Raw genomic sequence first — 19,628 nt, 5'->3', positions numbered from 1 at the left:
TGACAGCGCGAGACTCCGTCTCAAAAAAAAAAAAAAAAAAAAAAAAAAAAAAAAAAAAAAAAAAGAGTTTAAAAAAAAAAGAAGGAAGAAGAATACAGTGTCACCTGGCAGAGAATAGGTGTCCACGGGATTTTGGCAGTTAGGTCCCAGGTGACCTTAATGAGAGCAATTCACTGAATTGGTTGGTGAAAATACCAGGTTGCAGTAAATTGAAGGGCAGGCATACCCTGAGGGGACAATGAAGTTTGGGTGTAGGGCTACTCTTTGAAGGAGTTTGGATGGTAAGAGGAAATGGAGTTAGGTGAAGAGGAAGTTTTTAGAGTAAAAAAGACTTAAATGTTTGTAAGGTGAAAGGAAGGAACCAAGCAAAGAAGGAGAGGCTCATTTATGCAGCAGGATCTCAGACAAGGAGGGAGCATGAGATACTTTAATGTTCTTTAGACTAAAAGAAACAGATCTGAACAGATGGGGATGTACATATTTGAATTCTTAATGAACTTGAGATGAGTGCAAAATGGTTAGATAAGTAACTTAGAGAATCTGGGAAAGAAATACGGATAAGAAAATAAAAGCAGGGATGGGGTCACGTTGTAAAATATGTAAAAGTTATTGTAGAGTTGGGGGATCCTGGGAAGTGTGAACAGAGACAAAAATGGGAAGAACTGGAAGTTAAATGAGTTTATACTTGATATCCCCAATTTTCTTTAGCCATGGATTTTTACAAGACCTACACACATACACATAATTATAGTTTTAAAATTCTTCCATATTTTACATATATTTTATCAAACATTTAAAACCATAACATTAAGAATTATAAATGTGGATATTTTGCTGCTTAATATATACAATTTTAGCCCTGCAAATAATTGTTAAACTTTCAATATACCTGAAATAATATCATTTAATTTTGAAATACGATATTTTCATTTGGTTTAGAGAAAGGTACAAGTATGTTCCTTTACTGAGAAATTACTATGCACCTTTACTGAGTACTTACCATAACATATACAATCCATATGCAAACAGGACTTTTTTCAGAAAACAGTCAGATGTGATACTGTAGCAAAGAGCTTGTCATCCTGCCTTAAATTCACACATAGTTACTAGTGGTCAAAAATCATCACTCTTAACTTGCCCATCCAGTTCTATATCCAATAATTTGTTCGTCCAATTTCAAATGGGTATTTAGAGAATCTCTAATCTCAAGACAGTAACACTTGATTTTCAGAGGATCGGCATGATAGGAGATGATTGGTTTTTTGAAAAATTCTGATTATACACTACGTGCTGGAACGTTAACGTGGATGACTGAACACATTCTTTTACTCTTCTAGAATCCCATTGAAATGATTGGAGAAATATTAAAATAAAAATAATAGCAGAGTTGGAAAACCAGAAATTGAACAGTGTGGAATTTCTGGAAGATAAGAAGCAGATGATCTAAGTACCAGTTAATTAACGGGTGGAACAGCTAAGCCATTCCACTCATCTTTGGAGCATCTAATTCTGGAGTTTGCCACCAGGCTAAGAAAGCGGCCATCTGAAGTGGGAGCTCTGACCCAAGAAATGCTGGGATCAGAGAATAAGGGAATTACCCAAAATGGCTATGAAGAGGAACTGAAGTTAAGCTGCCCACGTGATCGATCTCTGACTATGATGATCTGCCACTTCCATTTATAATCACCATATAAGTGCCTGTAATCATTTGTGTTCACTGAAAGTGAACCAGAATTCCCATCTGGATGAAAAAACAATACTTCAAACTTTAATCTTAGGCCCTCATTTGTAAATATGGACAGCCAAAAATCATCAAATTTGAAGAAAACCAGTAACATAAAAGGAGGCATGAAATTAAAATTAACCTGTTCAAGAAGATAGTTACTAGGAGAAACATGAAATTTTTAAATTAATGAATCAAAATCTTCAGCAATTCATAAAGATAATTACGTTCATAAAGAATAGGATGCCATGAAAAAATATTTAGCGGATTATTTAGCGGATTACTGGAAATTAAAAATTTGATTATAAAACTGAAACACTCAGAAGATGGACTACACAGCAGAATGGATTCAGTTGAAGCTTAAATTTATGAAATGGAAGATATTAATTGGTATTAGACATTTCATCAGCAACTAAATTACTTAGAAAAAATCTTCCTCAGAGTAACTAACCAAAATGAACAATGAATCCATTAAAGTGTGGTTTTTTTTTTTTTTTTTTTTTAATCAAGGTCTCACTCATGTCACCCAGGCTGGGGTGTAGTGATGGGATCACAGCTCATTGTAACCAGGAACCATTGGGCTTAAATGATCCTCCCACCTCAGCCTCCCAAGTAGCTGAAACGTACCACCATGCCTAAGTTTTAAAAAATTATTGTAGAGATGGGTTCTTTCTTTTCCTTTTTTCTTTTTCTTTTCTTTTCTTTTTTTTTTTTTTTTTTTTTTTTTTTTTGAGACGGAGTCTCGTTCTGTTGCCCAGGCTGGAGTGCAGTGGTGCCATCTCAGCCCATTGCAACCTCCTTAATCTCAGCTCATTGCAACCATCAAGTGATCCTCCTGCCTCAGCCCTCCTAGTAACTGGGATTACAGGCACGCACCACTATGCCCGGCTAATTTTTGTATTTTTAGTAGAGATGGAGTTTCACCATGTTGGCCAGGCTGGTCTCAGACTCCTGACCTCAGGTGATTCACCTGCCTCAGCCTCCCAAAGTGCTGGGATTACAGGTGTGAGCCACTGTGCCTGGCCGAGATGGGTTCTTTCTTAGGCTGGTCTTGAACTCCTGGCCTCAAATGATCCTCCCACCTTGGCCTCCCAAAGTGCTGGGACTACAGACCTGAGCCACTGTGCCCAGCCCCATGAAAGATGTTTAGATCAAATAAACGGATAAAGATATGAGACAAACTACTTTTGGCTTTGTGACCTGCAAATCCACTATAATCACCAGAGGTGACTGTAGACAGAAAAAGTCTAAATAAATACTAATGACATGTGAAAAAGTCCAACTAAAGTTCTAGGTTTGAACATGAATGGAGGCAGGACAGGACATAGAAAATGAAAGCTTGTCCTAGATCTTGTCTTATTCATGGGAAGGATATAGGTAGTGTTTGATTCTAGGTATTGATTGAAAAAATATATTAAAATACATATAAAGTTAAGGGTATGTTAGTAAGGATAGGTTAGATGATGTTGCATTAACAGCTCCCAAATTTTAATTACTTTCAACAACATAGGTTTATTTGTGCCCATGCAATTTGCCTTTGGCAGATTGGCTAGAGGCCCCTATTCAATATCACCCTCAGTCTGGGAGCAAGGCTGGTGGAACATCAATATTTGGAACATTGCTGGTTCCGGTGTCCAATGAAAGAGAGTATGATGCAGCATATATTGTGACTTAAAGCTTCTGTCTAGATGTGACATATGTCACTTCTGTTCACATTTCTTTGGCCAAAGAAAGTTGCATGGCTGTGCCCAAGTTCAGCAGACCAGGGAAGTGCAGAATTGCCATTTGCCATGAGAAGAGAGGGAAGCAAATATATGTCAACAACTTTAATAGCTACAAAACTACCTGGAAAGAGGGAATGGAATTTTTAGATCCAGCATGACGGGAAAGAAAAAGAAGCTACATATAAATAAAAAATCCACAATATAGCAAGGTCAAGTTTTTTACTCATAATAAACATGAACAGGTTAAATTCTGGAATCTTTAGGCTTGAGTAAAAACACGAAATCCCACTGTGTGCTATTTGCACAATCTAAAACACTGCCATAGATTATAAAGAGATGGACAAAAATATACTAGGCAGATGCTAAAGGGTAAATGTGGCTGTGCTACCTTCAGACTAAATAGAACCCAACGTGAAAATTGGTAAAGGGTTGACAAAAGACTCTTTTGGCTGATAAGTACAGTGTCGCAGAAGGTTTTTTAAAAACTATATCTGCAATTTAAAAACATCATGTTAGGCTAGGTATGGTGACTCGCGTCTGTAATCCCAGCATTTTGGGAGGCCGAAGTGGGCGGATCACCTGAGGTCAGGAGTTGAAGACCAGCCTGGCCAACATGGCAAAACCCCATCTCTACTAAAAATACAAAAAAAAAAAAAAAAAAAAAAAAAAAAAAGGTAAATAAATTAGCTGGGTGTCATGGCGCATGCCTGTAATCCCAGCTAGCTACTTGGGAGGCTGAGGCAGGAGAATCGCTTGAACCTGGGAGGCGGAGGTTGGAGTGAGCTGAGATGGCACCACTGCACTCCAGCCTGGGCGATAGAGCAAGACTCTGTCTCAAAACAAACAAAAACATCTTAAAATTATAGGGTGAGAATTTAGAAATACAAGGAAAAATGGACAAACCAGTTATAATGAGAAGCTTTAACACATCTCTTTTCAGAATCAGTGGGTCTACTGCTGCACCCACACTTACTAGAATGGCTAACATTTTGAAATGCTGATAAATACACAGAGCAACTGGAGTTCCTCACAGCTGGTAAGAATGCAAAATGACTGAGTCACTCAAAACAGTTTGGCAGTTTCTTTAAATGCTAACATACACATACCATATGACCCAGCAGTCCCACTCCTGGGTATATAGAGAGATGAAAACTTATGTTCACACAAAACCTGTGCATGGATATTTATAGCAGCGCCATTCATAGTCACCAAGATGTCTTCCAACAGGTGAATGGATAGAGATGCATCCATATGATGGCAAACGTCACAATTTGGATGAATCTCAACATCATATGCTGAGTGAAAAAACCAGTCTCAGAAGGCTACATTCTGTATGATTCCATTTATATGACATTCTTGAAAAGACAAAACTGTTGTGACAGAACAGATTGGAGGTTGCCAGGTGTTGGAGCTGGGGGAAGTTGATTACAAAGAGGCTGTACAAGGGAGTTTGTTTTTTGTTTGTTTGTTTTGGTGATGAACAGTTCTGTATCCTGATTGTGGTGGTGGTAAGATGAGTCTATACATATGTTAAAATTTATAGAACTGCACACTCTCAAAAAAATTAATTTTACTGTATAGTAATATTAGAACTTGAAAAACTCATCCCTCTTGCCATCAAGATATGAAAGATACCATTGAACATAAATATTTTGTGTCTATCATGAATACAAAGCATATTCTCCTGGAAAACCAATGGAACATTCATATAAATGATTTGTATGAAGGAAAAATACTTACAAAATTCAAAGATCATACAGATCATGTGTTCTTTGTATAATATAATAACAAAAGGCCTGTCCACTTGGAAATTTTTTTTTTTTATACTTTAAGTTCTAGGGTACATGTGCACAATGTGCAGGTTTACATATGTATACATGTGCCACGTTGGTGTGCTGCACCCATTAACTCATCATTTACATTAGGTATATCTCCTAATGCTATCCCTCCCCCATCCCCCCTCCCCACAATAGGCCCCACTGTGTGATGTTCCCCTTCTTGTGTCCAAATGATCTCATTGTTCAATTCCCACCTATGAGTGAGAACATGCGGTGTTTGGTTTTCTGTTCTTGCGATAGTTTGCTGAGAATGATGGTTTCCAGCTGCATCCATGTCCCTGCAAAGGACACAAACTCATCCTTTTTTATGGCTGCATAGTATTCCATGTTGTTTATTTGCCACGTTTTCTTAATCCAGTCTGTCACTGATGGACATTTGGGTTGATTCCAAGTCTTTGCTATTGTGAATAGTGCTGCAATAAACATACATGTGCATATGTCTTTATAGCAGCATGATTTATAATCCTTTGGGTATATACCCAGTAATGAGATGGCTGGGTCAAATGGTATTTCCAGTTCTAGATCCTTGAGGAATCGCCACACTGTTTTCCACAATGGTTGAACTAGTTTACAATCCCACCAACAGTGTAAAAGTGTTCCTATTTCTCCACATCCTCTCCAGCACCTGTTGTTTCCTGACTTTTTAATGATAGCCATTCTAACTGGTATGAGATGGTATCTCATTGTGGTTTTGATTTGCATTTCTCTGATGGGGAGTGATGATGAGCATTTTTTCATGTGTCTGTTGGCTGTATAAATCTCTTCTTTTGAGCAGTGTCTGTTCATATCCTTTGCCCACTTTTTGATGGGATTGTTTTTTTCTTGTAAATTTGTATGAGTTCTTTGTAGATTCTGGATATTAGCCCTTTGTCATATGAGTAGATTGCAAAAATTTTCTCCCATTCTGTAGGTTGCCTGTTCACTGTGATGGTAGTTTCTTTTGCTGTGCAGAAGCTCTTTTGTTTAATTAGATCCCATTCGTCAATTTTGGCTTTAGTTGCCATTGCTTTTGGTGTTTTAGACATGAAGTCCTTGTTCATGCCTATGTCCTGAATGGTATTACCTAGGTTTCCTTCTAGGGTTTTTATGGTATTAGGTCTAACATTCAAGTCTCGAATCTATCTTGAATTAATTTTCATATAAGGAATAAGGAAAGGATCCAGTTTCAGCTTTCTACTTATGGCTAGCCAATTTTCCCAGCACCATTTATTGAATAGGGAATGCTTTTCCTATTTCTTGTTTTTGTCAGGCTTGTCAAAGATCAGATGGCTGTAGATGTGTGGTATTATTTCTGAGGCCTCTGTTCTGTTCCATTGGTCTATATCTCTGTTTTGGTACCAGTACCATGTTTTGGTTACTGTAACCTTGTAGTATAGTTTGAAGTCAGGTAGCGTGATGCCTCCAGCTTTGTTCTTTTGGCTTAGGATTGTCTGGCAATGTGGGGTCTTTTTTGGTTCCATATGAACTTTAAAGCAGTTTTTTCCAATTCTGTGAAGAAACTCATTGGTAGCCTAATGGGGATGGCATTGAATCTATAAATTACTTTGGGCAGTATGGCTATTTTCACGATATTGATTCTTCCTGTCTATGAGCATGGTATGTTCTTCCATTTGTTTGTGTCCTCTTTTATTTCACTCAGCAGTGGTTTGTAGTTCTCCTTGAAGAGGTCCTTCACATCCCTTGTAAGTTGTATTCCTAGGTATTTTATTCTCTTTGAAGCTTTTGTGAATGGGAGTTCATTCATGATTTCACTCTGTTTGTCTGTTACTGGTGTATAAGAATGCTTGTGATTTTTGCACATTGATTTTGTATCCTGAGACTTGGTGCTGAAGTTGCTTATCAGCTTAAGGAGATTTTGGGCTGAGACGATGGGGTTTTCTAAATATACAATCATGTCATCTGCAAACAAGGACAATTTGACTTCTTTTCCTAATTGAATACCCTTTATTTCTTTCTCTTGCCTGGTTGCCCTAGCCAGAACTTCCCACACTATGTTGAATAGGAGTGGTGAGAGAGGGTATCCCTGTCTTGTGCCAGTTTTCAAAGGGAATGCTTCCAGTTTTTGCCCATTCAATATGATATTGGCTGTGGGTTTGTCATAAATAGCTCTTATTATTTTGAGATACGTTCCATCAATACTGAATTTATTGAGAGTTTTTAGGATGAAGGGCTGTTGAATTTTGTCAAAGGCCTTTTCTGAATCTATTGAGATAATCATGTGGTTTTTGTCTTTTGTTCTGTTTATATGCTGGATTACATTTATTGATTTGCGTATGTTGAACCAGCCTTGCATCCCAGGGATGAAGCCCACTTGATCATAGTGGATAAGCTTTTTGATGTGCTGCTGGATTCGGTTTGCCAGTATTTTATTGAGGATTTTTGCATCGATATTCATCAGGGATATCGGTCTAAAATTCTCTCTTTTTGTTGTGTCTCTGCCAGGCTTTGGTATCAGGATGATGTTGGCCTCATAAAAGGAGTTAGGGAGGATTCCGTCTTTTTCTCTTGATTGGAATAGTTTCAGAAGGGATGGTACCAGCTCCTCCTTGTACCTCTGGTAGAACTCAGTTGTGAATCCGTCTGGTCCTGGACTTTTTTTGGTTGGTAGGCTATTAATTATTGCCTCAATTTCAGAGCCTGAAACTGGTCTATTCAGGGATTCAACTTCTTCTTAGTCTTGGGAGAGTGTGTGTGTCCAGGAATTTATCCATTTCTTCTAGGTTTTCTAGTTTATTTGCATAGAGGTGTTTACAGTATTTTCTGATGGTAGTTTGTATTTCTGTGGAGTCGGTGGTGATATCCCCTTTATCATTTTTTATTGCATCTGTTTGATTCTTCTCTCTTTTCTTCTTTATTAATCTTGCTAGCGGTCTATCAATTTTGTTGATCTTTTCAAAAAACCAGCTCCTGGATTCATTGATTTTTTGAAGGGTTTTTTTTTGTCTCTATCTCCTTCAGTTCTGCTCTGATCTTAGTTATTTCTTGCCTTCTGCTGGCTTTTGAATGTGTTTGCTCTTGCTTCTCTAGTTCTTTTAATTGTGATGTTAGGGTGTTAATTTTAGATCTCTCCTGCTTTCTCTTGTGGGCATTTAGTGCTATAAATTTCCCTCTACACACTGCTTTAAATGTGTTCCAGAGATTCTGGTATGTTGTATCTTTGTTCTCATTGGTTTCAAAGAACATCTTTATTTCTGCCTTCATTTCATTATGTACCCAGTAGTCATTCAGGAGCAGGTTGTCCAGTTTCCATGTAGTTGAGCAGTTTTGATTGAGTTTCTTAGTCCTGAGTTCTAGTTTGATTGCACTGTGGTCTGAGAGACAGTTTGTTATAATTTCTGTTCTTTTCCATTTGCTGAGGAGTGCTTTACTTCCAACTATGTGGTCAATTTTGGAATAATTGTGATATGGTGCTGAGAAGAATATATATTCTGTTGATTTGGGGTGGAGAGTTCTGTAGATGCCTGTTAGGTCCGCTTGGTGCGGAGTTGAGTTCAATTCCTGGATATCCATGGTAACTTTCTGTCTCATTGATCTGTTTAGTGTTGACAGTGGGGTGTTAAAGTCTCACATTATTATTGTGTGGGAGTCTAAGTCTCTTTGTGAGTCTCTAAGGACTTGCTTTGTGAATCTGGGTGCTCCTGTATTGGGTGCATATATATTTAGGATAGTTAGCTCTTCTTGTTGAATTGATCCCTTTGTCATTATGTAATGGCCTTCTTTGTCTCTTTTGATCTTTGTTAGTTTAAAGTCTGTTTTATCAGAGACTAGGATTGCAACCCTTGCCTTTTTTTGTTTTCCATTTGCTTGGTAGATCTTCCTCCATCCCTTTGTTTTGAGCCTGTATGTGTCTCTGCATGTGAGATGGGTCTCCTGAATACAGCAAACTGATGTGTGTTGACTCTTTATCCAATTTGCCAGTCTGTGTCTTTTAATTGGACCATTTAATTCATTTACATTTAAGGTTAATATTGTTATGTGTGAACTTGATCTTGTCATTATGATATTAGCTGGTTATTTTGCTCGTTCGTTGATACAGTTTCTTCCTAGCATCGATGGTCTTTACATTCTGGCATGTGTTTGCAATGGCTGGTACCAGTTGTTCCTTTCCATGTTTAGTGCTTCCTTCAGGTTCTCTAAGCATTTGCTTGTCTGTAAAGGATTTTATTTCTCCTTCATTTATGAAACTTAGTTTGGCTGGATATGAAATTCTGGGTTGAAAATTCTTTTCTTTAAGAATGCTGAATATTGGCCCCCACTCTCTTCTGGCTTGTAGAGTTTCTGCCGAGAGATCTACTGTTAGTCTGATGGGCTTCCTTTTATGGGTAACCCGACCTTTCTCTCTGGCTTTCCTTCACATTTTTTCCTTCCAGTTCAACTTTGGTGAATCTGACAATTATGTATCTTGGAGTTGCTCTTCCCGAGGAGTATCTTTGTGGCGTTCTCTGTATTTCCTGAATTTGAATGTTGGCCTACCTTGCTAGTTTGGGGAAGTTCTCCTGGATAATATCCTGCAGAGTGTTTTCCAACTTGGTTCCATTCTCCCCATCACTTTCAGGCACACCAATCAGACGTAGATTTGGTCTTTTCACATAATCCCATATTTCTTGGAGGCTTTGTTCATCTCTTTTTACTCTTTTTTGTCTAAACTTCTCGCTTCATTTCATTCATTTGATCTTCAGTCATTGATACTCTTTATTCCAGTTGATCGAGTTAGTTACTGAAGCTTGTGCATTTGTCACGTAGTTCTCGTGTCATAGTTTTCATCTCTATCAGTTCGTTTATGGACTTCTCTGCATCGGTTATTCTAGTTATCCATTCTTCCTTTCTTTTTTCAAGGTTTTTAGTTTCTTTGTGCTGGGTATGTACTTCCTCCTTTAGCTCTGAGAAGTTTGATCGACTGAAGCTTTCTTCTCTCAACTCATCAAAATCATTCTCCGTTCAGCTTTGTTCCATTGCTGGCGATGAGCTGCGATCCTTTGGAGGGGGAGATGTGCTCTGATTTTTTGAATTTCCAGCTTTTCTGCACTGCTGTTTCCCCACCTTTGTGGTTTTATCTGCCTTTGGTCTTTGATGATGGTGACGTACTGATGGGGTTTTGGTGTGGGTGTCCTTTTTGTTTGTTAGTTTTCCTTCTAACAGTCAGGACCTTCAGCTGCGGGTCTGTTGGAGTTTGCTTGAGGTCCACTCCAGACCCCGTTTGCCTGGGTATCAGCAGCGGAGGCTGCAGAAGATAGAATATTGCTGAACAGCAAGTGTTGCTGTCTGATTCTTGCTCTGGGAGCTTCATCTTAGAAGTGTACCCAGCCATGTGAGGTGGGAGGTGTCAGTCTGCACCTAGTGGGGGATGTCTCCCAGTTAGGCTACTCAGGGGTCAGGGACCCACTTGAGCAGGCAGTCTGTCCGTTCTCAGATCTCAACCTCCGTGCTGGGAGAACCACTGCTCTCCTCAAAGCTGTCAGACAGGGACATTTACATCTGCAGAGGTTTCTGCTGCTTTTTGTTTAGCTATGCCCTGTCTCCATAGGTGGAGTCTACAGAGGCAGGCAGGCCTCCTTGAGCTGCAGTACGCTCCACCCAGTTCGAGCTTCCTGGAGGTTTTGTTTACCTACTTAAGCCTCAGTAATGGCGGGTGCCCCTCCCCCAGCCTCGCTACCGCCTTGCAGTTAGATCTCAGACTGCTGTGCTAGCAATGAGGGAGGCTCCGTGGGCGTGGGACTCTCCAGGCCAGGCGTGGGATATAATCTCCTGGGGTGCCGTTTGCTAAGACCTAATACTAAGACCTAATACTATAAAGTGCAGTATTAGGGTGGGAGTTACCCAATTTTCCAGGTGTTGTGTGCCTCAGTTTCCCTTGGCTAGGAAAAGGAATTCCCTTCCCCGTTGCGCTTCCCAGGTGAGGCGATGCCTCGCCCTGCTTCAGCTCTTGCTGGTTGGGCTTCACCCACTGACCAGCACTGACTGTCCGACAAGCCCCAGTGAGATGAACCTGGTACCTCTGTTGAAAATGCAGAAATCACCCATCTTCTGTGTCATTCACACTGGGAGCTGGAGCTGAACCTGTTTGGCCATCTTGGGCACCCCTGTCCACTTGGAAATTTTAAAATGATCTTCTAAATAACTCATGTAAAGGAGAAATCAAAACAAATTGCAAATTATTTAGAATTAATAAAAACTACTTCTCTAAAGCTGAGGAATTCTGCCAAATAGGTGTTAGAGGAAATTGTATAGATTTTGATTTACTTTCCAGGAAGTAAGAAGACAAAAGAGATGAATTAAAAACATAAAGCTAAGAAAGAGATAAACCAAAAGAAAGGTGAGGAATTGGGAAAAGCAGAAATGAATAAAACAGCAATTTTGATCAGTGAAACACAGGGTTTTAAAAAATGAAAGATAAACCTTTGTAAAATATGATTAAAAAAAGCAAGAATTAACAAAAATTGCCACTATTAGGAATAATTTGAGGAGGATGCCTACAAATTGAAGAGATATTTTTAATTATGAGAGTACTATTTATAATTTACTATAAATGATTGGATAGTGTTAAACCAATAGATTTGAAAGACTAGATGAAATGTGATGACTTTGTAAAAATATGGATTGTAAAAATTGATAAAAAGTAGAAAATGTAAATAAATGAAACATCTTAGGAGAAATTGGAAAATAGAACAAGAACTTATTTTTAAAAAGAGGCTGGGCGCGGTGGCCCATGCCTATAATCCCAGCACTTTGGGAGGCCGAGGTGGGCAGCTCACCTGAGGTGAGGAATTCAAGACCAGCCTGGCCAACATGGTGAAACCCCGTCTCTACTAAAAATACAAAAATTAGCCGGGCGTGGTGGCAGGCATCTGTAATCCTAATTACTCAGGAGGCTGAGGCATGCGAGTTGCTTGAACCTGGGAGGCAGAGGTTTCAGTGAGCTGAGGTGGCGCCATTGCACTGTAGCCTGGGAGACAAGAGGGAAACTCTCCAAAAAAAAAAAAAAAAAGACAAATAGAAAAACTTTCAAGGGGCCAGGTGTGGTGGCTCATACCTGTAATCCCAGCACTTTGGGAGGCCAAAGGGGGAAGATTGCTGAGACCAGCAATTTGAGACCAGCCTGGGCAAGACCTCATTTCTACAAAAATTAAAAAAAAAAAAAACAAAAAACCAAAAACGTAGCCAGGCATGGTGGTGCGTGCATGTAGTCCCAGCCACTCAGGAGACTGAGGTGGGAGGATCGCTTGAGGCCAGGAATCAAGGCTGCAGTGTGCTGTGATCATGCCACCACTGCTCTCTAGCCTGGGCAAGAGTGAGACTCCGACTCAAGAAAAGAAAAAGAAAAACCTTCCAGGGGCACATTTATTTGTAAACCATTCCAGAGGATAGGAAAGAGATGTAAAGCTCCCTAATTCATTCCATATGGTTAGCATAATCCTTAGAGCAAACTGCACAAATAAAACACAAGGAAAACTAAACCATATTCAATTAATGTAGGTGCAAAAATCCAAAATAAAACTAGCAGTTTGAATTCAGCAGTGTAGTAACAGATATATCATTTTCAAGTAAGAGTTATACCAAAACATGCAAGACTGAGTCAAGAGTAACTCACTGTAGCTCACTAAATTAACAGATTAAAGGATTGTAGTCATCTTCACAAGCTGAAAGAGCATGTGACAAATTCAACATCCTCTGATACTCTTAACAATCTTGAAATAGAAGGAAACTTCCTTAGCTTAGCTTCTTGGCTTGATTAAATATACCTAACAGAAATCTACAGGAAACAAACTTGGTGAAAAGTTTTTACGAAGACAGAAACGGTACTAAAAAGTACAGTTTGGAAAATGAGATAAAGGCTCTCGTTGTTTGTAAATACGGGGTCTTTTTTTTTTTGGACCAAAAACCCCCCGTGATGATCTACTGGCATTCTATTACAACTAAGAAAGCTTAGTAAGGAAGCTGTGCACAACACCAACACACCAGTATGAAAAGTGTGTACACCAGCAATAACCAGTTAGAAAAAGTATGAGGAAATAGACTCACATCCACAATAGCTACAAGAAGTAAATATTATCTAGAAATAAGATTAACAAGAGAAATGTAAGGCCTATATAAATAAAATGATCAATCTATGCTAGAGGGTATAAAAGAAACACAAAAATTGAGGTATACCATGTATAAGACCCGACATAATAAGTATATCAGTTCTACCAAGTTAATTTATAAAGTCAAAGCAGTTTCATAGAACCACAGTAAAGCTTTTTAAATGGAAGTAATAACTTGATTATCACATTAATCTGAAAGACATCAGGCATAAAGCAATTTTGATTACATCTCAAAACAATCCATGGAGCTAGGGTAAATGTGCTGTTCATTTACCGTAGTGTAAGGAATAATCACGTACAGATGTAGAACTGAGAACCTAGGAACAGGGCAATGTATATATATGGGAACTTGGTATTTAAATAATGGCATCACAAGTCAGTTGAGAAGGGTTTGAACTATTCAGTAAATGATGTTGAGGTTATTTACTACTAGTTCTTATTTCATATCATGGATGAAAAAAATCAAGATGAATTAAACATGGAAATCTAAAAATAACTAGAAGAAAATATTGGAAAAAAATTGTAATAAATGTGGTGTAAGAAATGCATTCCCAACCAAGACACAAAACCCGGTAGCCATGAAAAAAAAATGATAGATTTGACTATATTTTTAAAAAGTAAAACCTTTCACTTTTTACAAAACTTTGATAAAATTAGGTTTCATAAATAAAAGAGTGGGAAAATATAGGTAATAGAACAGAAAATTTAAGATACTTAATATAAAGAGCACCTACAAACAAAAATAGGACAAAGTACATGGAAATATTTTACAAATAAGAAATACAGACTACAGACATAAAAAACATTCAACTTCGTAAGCAATCAGGAAAATTGAAGTTAACAGGAGATACTATTTTTCAATACATTGAAATGGCAGATATTAAAGATTAGTAATAGTGCTGGAGATAATGTGAGGAAAGGAGTACTCTCAGTCATTGTACAAATTGGTACAACTTTTGGATGGACAGTCTGACAATGTGTATCAACATGTGAAACGTCTCCAGCCTTTGATCTAATGACTAATTGTAGGCATCCAGCCTAAAGAAATATTGACACAAGTGCCCAAAGAGTCAGATACAAGATTGTGTGAAGTGTTTTTTGAGATAATAAAAAATTAGAAACAGCATACATGTACAGAAATGCAGAAATTGTTGAATTAATACATACCAATTTCTGACATATAACACTGCAGCAGCTAAAGACAATAGCTCTCTACTGTGGACATGAAAATACTTCTAAGACATTGACAGGAAAAGGAAGTTGCATAGTAGGCACACACTCCTGTTTACATTTGTATAGTTAAAACCTGTTTACCTATACGTAGCATATACGCGTGTGTGCACCCTAGAAAAGAGTCTGTGATAATACATATCAGGCTGTTGACAGTGGTTTTGTTGGCTGAAGGAGGAATAAAGGGGGGCTTCTCACATTTTACTTCATTTGATTCTAGGTTATTTGATTTGAAAAAAAACATGTTTTTATGTAGAACAGACAAATTTTAAAATTATTTTTCATCATAGAAAATGAAAATGTGTACTCTGCTATCCTTTATGCTCTGTCCATTTTTTTCTTCAAAAATGTGTCTGACCTATTTCCTTATCAATGCGAATGAAAATGAGCTTTGCTACACAACCTCTTTTCAGAGCTTTGTATTCCTGAAGTGTTGGAGTTGCCTACATGGCATAGTCAAATGTTTTTAACTTAACCACAACCCACAGTAAAAATGAAGTTTTCTGCAAAGTAAAAAGTAGTAGTCCTGGCCCCACCTTCCCTGTGTGCACATATAATTAATGGAAAAATGAAATCAAACAACTCTGATTGTACTTCCAGTGACTAATTCATGTTCTGTTCTATTCCATGCCTTTAAAGAAAATTGTGTTGGCAACCCACGAAGTATGTTTCACAATCCACTAATGGGTCATGTCCTACTGTTTGGAAACACTGGCTAGAGTGTTTCAAACATCTGCTCTGTTTACCCCTGACAAAACTGCTACTCGTGGACGATGCAAGTCTTTCCCACATTTGTTTTATTTTATGGCTAAAAGTCATTTCTGCATTTGCAAATTACTTCCTTGAGCTCTTTAACTCTCCATAGTCTTATGGTAATTCTCTTTAGATTTCCCTTTTCAGAACCCTTTTGTGACAATGAAAACCTGAGTTTTCAAACTGATACATCTACCTGAGAGTTTTCACATATAATTTGGTCAAAAAGTTAAAAAACCAGAAGACTTTGCCCTGCTACTGAGGTGCTCGGAAGGTACGCCTGGCTGCTCACAAAGGCACATAGTGAGCGACAGGGACTGAAAGGGCTCAGAGAATGCCCGAGTTCTCTTAGTACAGTTTGTACATTTTAAACCACTGTGAATTGAAGGAAAAAAAAAAAGGCAAACTTGGTAGTTTAGAAATAGATAAGGACCCACTTATAGATTAAATAATAATTAGCTTGTTCCAGAGAGACCAGTGAAGATTAGTTGGTTTCTTTAATGTGTTAGAAAGATGGTCCTCAAAGTCCTTGAAATGTGAAGGCATTTTATCTCTTTAAGAAAACAAGAAAACTCCACAAAATCTTGAAAGCTAGATAATCCTAGCTTAAAAATGATAAAATTTGAGTAGGGTTTGAAAACACTAAAATCAGTTTGCCAAATAATCAGCTCTAATTTCTTTATACTAAATCCAAACTTTACCTAAATCTTACCTAAGAATTGAGTTCCTTATTGTAACCAGATAGGAGACACTTCTGTATATTATTCCAAATCTTGAAAACCTATAAGGAGTAAAAAGTGTTATTATTTTAAAGAAGAAGAAATGAGGCCCAAGAGGTATTGATTCACTTGGCTGAGGGCTTCAAGTAGTACAAGGCAGAAGCAGGATCTGTTGACTTCCAAATCTGTTTTCTTCACCGTGTGACCTTTGCATCTTTCCCGCACAAATAGTATTCCACAAATATTTATTGTCACCGACTATAACATCAGATCAGAGCTATATATCAGAGAGACTGCAGCAGTGAGTTCTACCCAGGTCCACACTTCTGCTCATACTCAAGTAAACGAGCCACTAAGCCCAGCCCGAAATCAGTCATCTTACATGTGAAGTCCATAGCATCTAAGGCCTAGATGCTGAATATAATAGACAAGCTACAGTGCGGTGTTTTCTCTCACTACTAAGAGTAGATTTGGGCCAGGTGCGGTGGCTCACGCCTGTAATCTCAGCACTTTGGGAGTCTGAGGCGGGCGGATCATGAGATCAGGAGATCGAGACCATCCTGGCTAACATGGTGAAACCCCGTCTCTACTAAAAATACAAAAAATTAGCCAGGTGTGGTGACAGGTGCCTGTAGTCCCAGCTACGTGGGAGGCTGAGGCAGGAGAATGGTGTGAACCCGGGAGGCGGAGCTTGCAGTGAGCCGAGATCAAGCCACTGCACTCCAGCCTAGGTGACAGAGCGAGACTCCATCTCAAACAACAAAAAAAAAAACAGTAGATTTGCCCTGAATCTTTTACTGGGGTTAACATTTTAGACCTTTCACTTTAAAATAGAGCTTCAGGTCTAAAACTGTCAATTGCCTGTGATTTTGCCATGCTTTTCTTTTTTTTTTTTTTTTTTGAGACGGAGTCTCACTGTGTCTCCCAGGCTGGAGTGCAGTGGCGTGATCTCGGCTCACTGCAAGCTCCGCCTCCCGGGTTCACGCCATTCTCCTGCCTCAGCCTCCCAAGTAGCTGAGACTACAGGCGCCCGCCACCACGCCCGACTAGTTTTTTTTTTGTATTTTTAGTAGAGACGGGGTTTCACTATGTTAGCCAGGATAGTCTCGATCTCCTGACCTCGTGATCCACCCGCCTCGGCCTCCCAAAGTGCTGGGATTACAGGCTTGAGCCACCGCGCCCGGCTTTGCCATGCTTTTCAAGTGATTGCTTTCTTAAAGAGGACCATGATGAAACTTTCCACAGATCTGAGTTAAATCATCTTCACAGTTTACAACAATTGTAATCATTTAGGATTTCTCCATGTTTGTCATCAGGAAACTGTGATTTTTCTCTACAATAACACGATTCTTACCCTTCTGGCTATTCTGTCTCACCTGTTCTTTCTAGAAGGAAAGCCTCATGCCTTTGGCCTTAGTTGGAAAGCATTGGCCTTGCTGGTCCTTGGCCTCCGATATCTGTCATAGCCCTGCAGGCTGAAGCACCGGTGAGCCTCCTATCAGGAGAAACTCCCAGGGAAATGAGAAATAACTTCATTTCTCCAAGGACTTCACAGTCTCATGTGGATGAGGCAGGTACTTGCTACAGCTGGGAAAGGCTTACCTCAAAAGAGGCAGAGATGCCTCTTAAAAGGGGGTTTACTTTTAATGGTTTTGAGAAGCAGCAGCTTCAGAGGAGAGCTATCCCAGCAGGAACACAGGCCTCAGCCAGCCCTGGACTTCTGCCAGGGTTGGGGAGGGCCCCAGAGCAGCAGGAGTGAATTCACAAGACTGGATTTCTCCCAGTTAAGTTCACAAGTCATGGACTCAGGACAGCTGCCCAAGATCTTGAGTGGCATTTTGGAGAGCCTGCAGCTAAGGCTCTTCTGCAGGGGACTGCAGCTGTGCAGAAGGAGTCAGAGTCTACCACCATGGCTAAATGAGCCCTCTGGCTGACCCCAAACCAAAAAAAAAAAATTGGAGAGGGAATCATTTTTGGACTTTTAATTTCTTTAGACCTCAATTTTCAAGAAAAATGACATTTGGTTTAAGACCTTAATAGCTCCCTGAGAATTTAATAATGTGAAGTATTTCATATAGTTCAAATCAGGGCATTTTAATATTGCTGGCATTTATTATTTGGAGAAGTTTTATGCCTTCATTTGAGTTCACTGCATAATCTCCAGTGAGCTCCACTGAATGTCCTACCTGAGAAAATGTAAGATGAAGAACAGATTGGGGAGTGAATTTCCCGTCTAGGGCATTTATGACCTTCCGTAAATGCAACCAATGTTCTGTTCTTACCCATTTCAGAACCTTCAGCGTCCCACCACTGACCTCAGGAGGACTCCTGCAGGAGTCATGATGACGGTCCGGAGCAGGCTTCCAGATGAGGGGGAAGGCTTAGGGACACTCAGCACCCTTACCCAGGGGCAACAGCTGCATCTGGCTGTGCTGCACCACAGGGGTTAAGAAAGCCAAACGAAGCCAGCATGCCAACACTCCGTGGCTCACGCTTGGAATCCCAGCACTTTAGGAGGTTTAGGCATGTGGATTGCTTGCATCTAGGAGTTTGGGACCAGCTTAGGCAACATGGCAAGATCCCATCTCTACAAAAAGTTTTAAAATGTACATGTGTACCTATGTAACAAACCTGCACATTCTGCACATGTATCCCAGAACTTAAAGTAAATAAAAATTTAAAAAATAATAATAAATAAATAAAAATTAGCCAGACCTGGTGGTCCATGCCTGTAATTCCAGCTACTTGGGAGGCTGAGGTAGGAGGATCGCTTGAGCCCCGGAGGTGGACGTTGAAGTGAACGGTGATAGTACCATTGCACTCCAGCCTGGGCAACAGACCGAGACCCTATCTCCAAAACAAAAACAAAAACTAAGAAAGCCAAACATAAGCAACACTGGGGAGGCAAGGAAGAGGGACATTTCCCTTTCTCTTCAGGTGTCAGTCTGAGTCCATAAAGATGAGTGTTGGCTTCCTCAGATGTTTTGGGGACGAAGCCTTCTTCTTATCAGACTCCCTATATCCTCCCAGGATGAAGGAATGACTCATTCAGGCTGCCGAGATTGGCAAAGGCTCATTAGGCATACGGGCCTCCTTCCTCTGGTTCTCTTTTGGATCTTGCCTGTCCCCAAGTAGCATGCAGTTTTCCCTTTGGTTTTGTTCATTTTCTGTAGCTGATTCATGGGGGCCTTCTCTGCCTCTGTTGCAAGGTGGGACATAGCAGGCCTGCCACTACCTTGTAAGTAAATTCCATTTGCTGGGGGAAGAGGAATGGGAAGACCAACCTGGATTTGGCTTCCAGTCATAGTCTCCAATCCACCTTAAAAAGGACTGAAGCTGCTATTACCATCTTTATTGGAGTCTATTGTGCTTCTGTGAACAGGTTTCATTGGGATTCAGAACTTTGGAGGGGAGAAGGATTGTATTAATTAGTACCCTAAACACTCAACGTGGATCGTCTTAATTCATGTCAGGAAACATGATAGTGGCTGGTCATGGTGGCTCACTCTGGTAATCCCAGCACTTTGGGAAGCAGAGGCAGGTGGATCACTTGAGCCCAG

The 19,628-nt window shown here is 39.6% G+C and overlaps 1 protein-coding gene across 4 annotated transcripts in view; it reads left to right on the top strand.

The window, feature by feature from the left end:
• The window catches only part of LOC105498718 (centrosomal protein 78), a 53,141-nt gene extending 34,434 nt beyond the window's left edge, over positions 1-18,707 (top strand). Inside the window, exons 17-18 of one of the 4 annotated variants that reach the window (XR_011612423.1) lie at positions 17,458-17,642; positions 18,360-18,707. Coding sequence is in view for 2 of the 4 variants with exons in the window: in XM_011771001.3 (XP_011769303.1) it covers positions 1,338-1,373 (36 nt within the window). In the remaining 2 variants the exon portion in view is untranslated. Of the gene's footprint in view, positions 1-1,337; positions 6,234-17,457; positions 17,643-18,359 lie in introns of those variants that run through there. The other 3 variants (XR_011612422.1, XM_011771001.3, XM_011770998.3) reach the window with 3 other exon arrangements.
• Positions 18,708-19,628: the final 921 nt, after the last annotated feature.

This window comes from Macaca nemestrina, chromosome 14, assembly GCF_043159975.1.
Source record: "Macaca nemestrina isolate mMacNem1 chromosome 14, mMacNem.hap1, whole genome shotgun sequence".
In the NCBI taxonomy this organism is placed as follows: Eukaryota; Metazoa; Chordata; class Mammalia; order Primates; family Cercopithecidae; genus Macaca; species Macaca nemestrina.
Note: the sequence above shows the minus strand (reverse complement) of the source record. Positions and strands in the feature narration are given on the sequence as shown.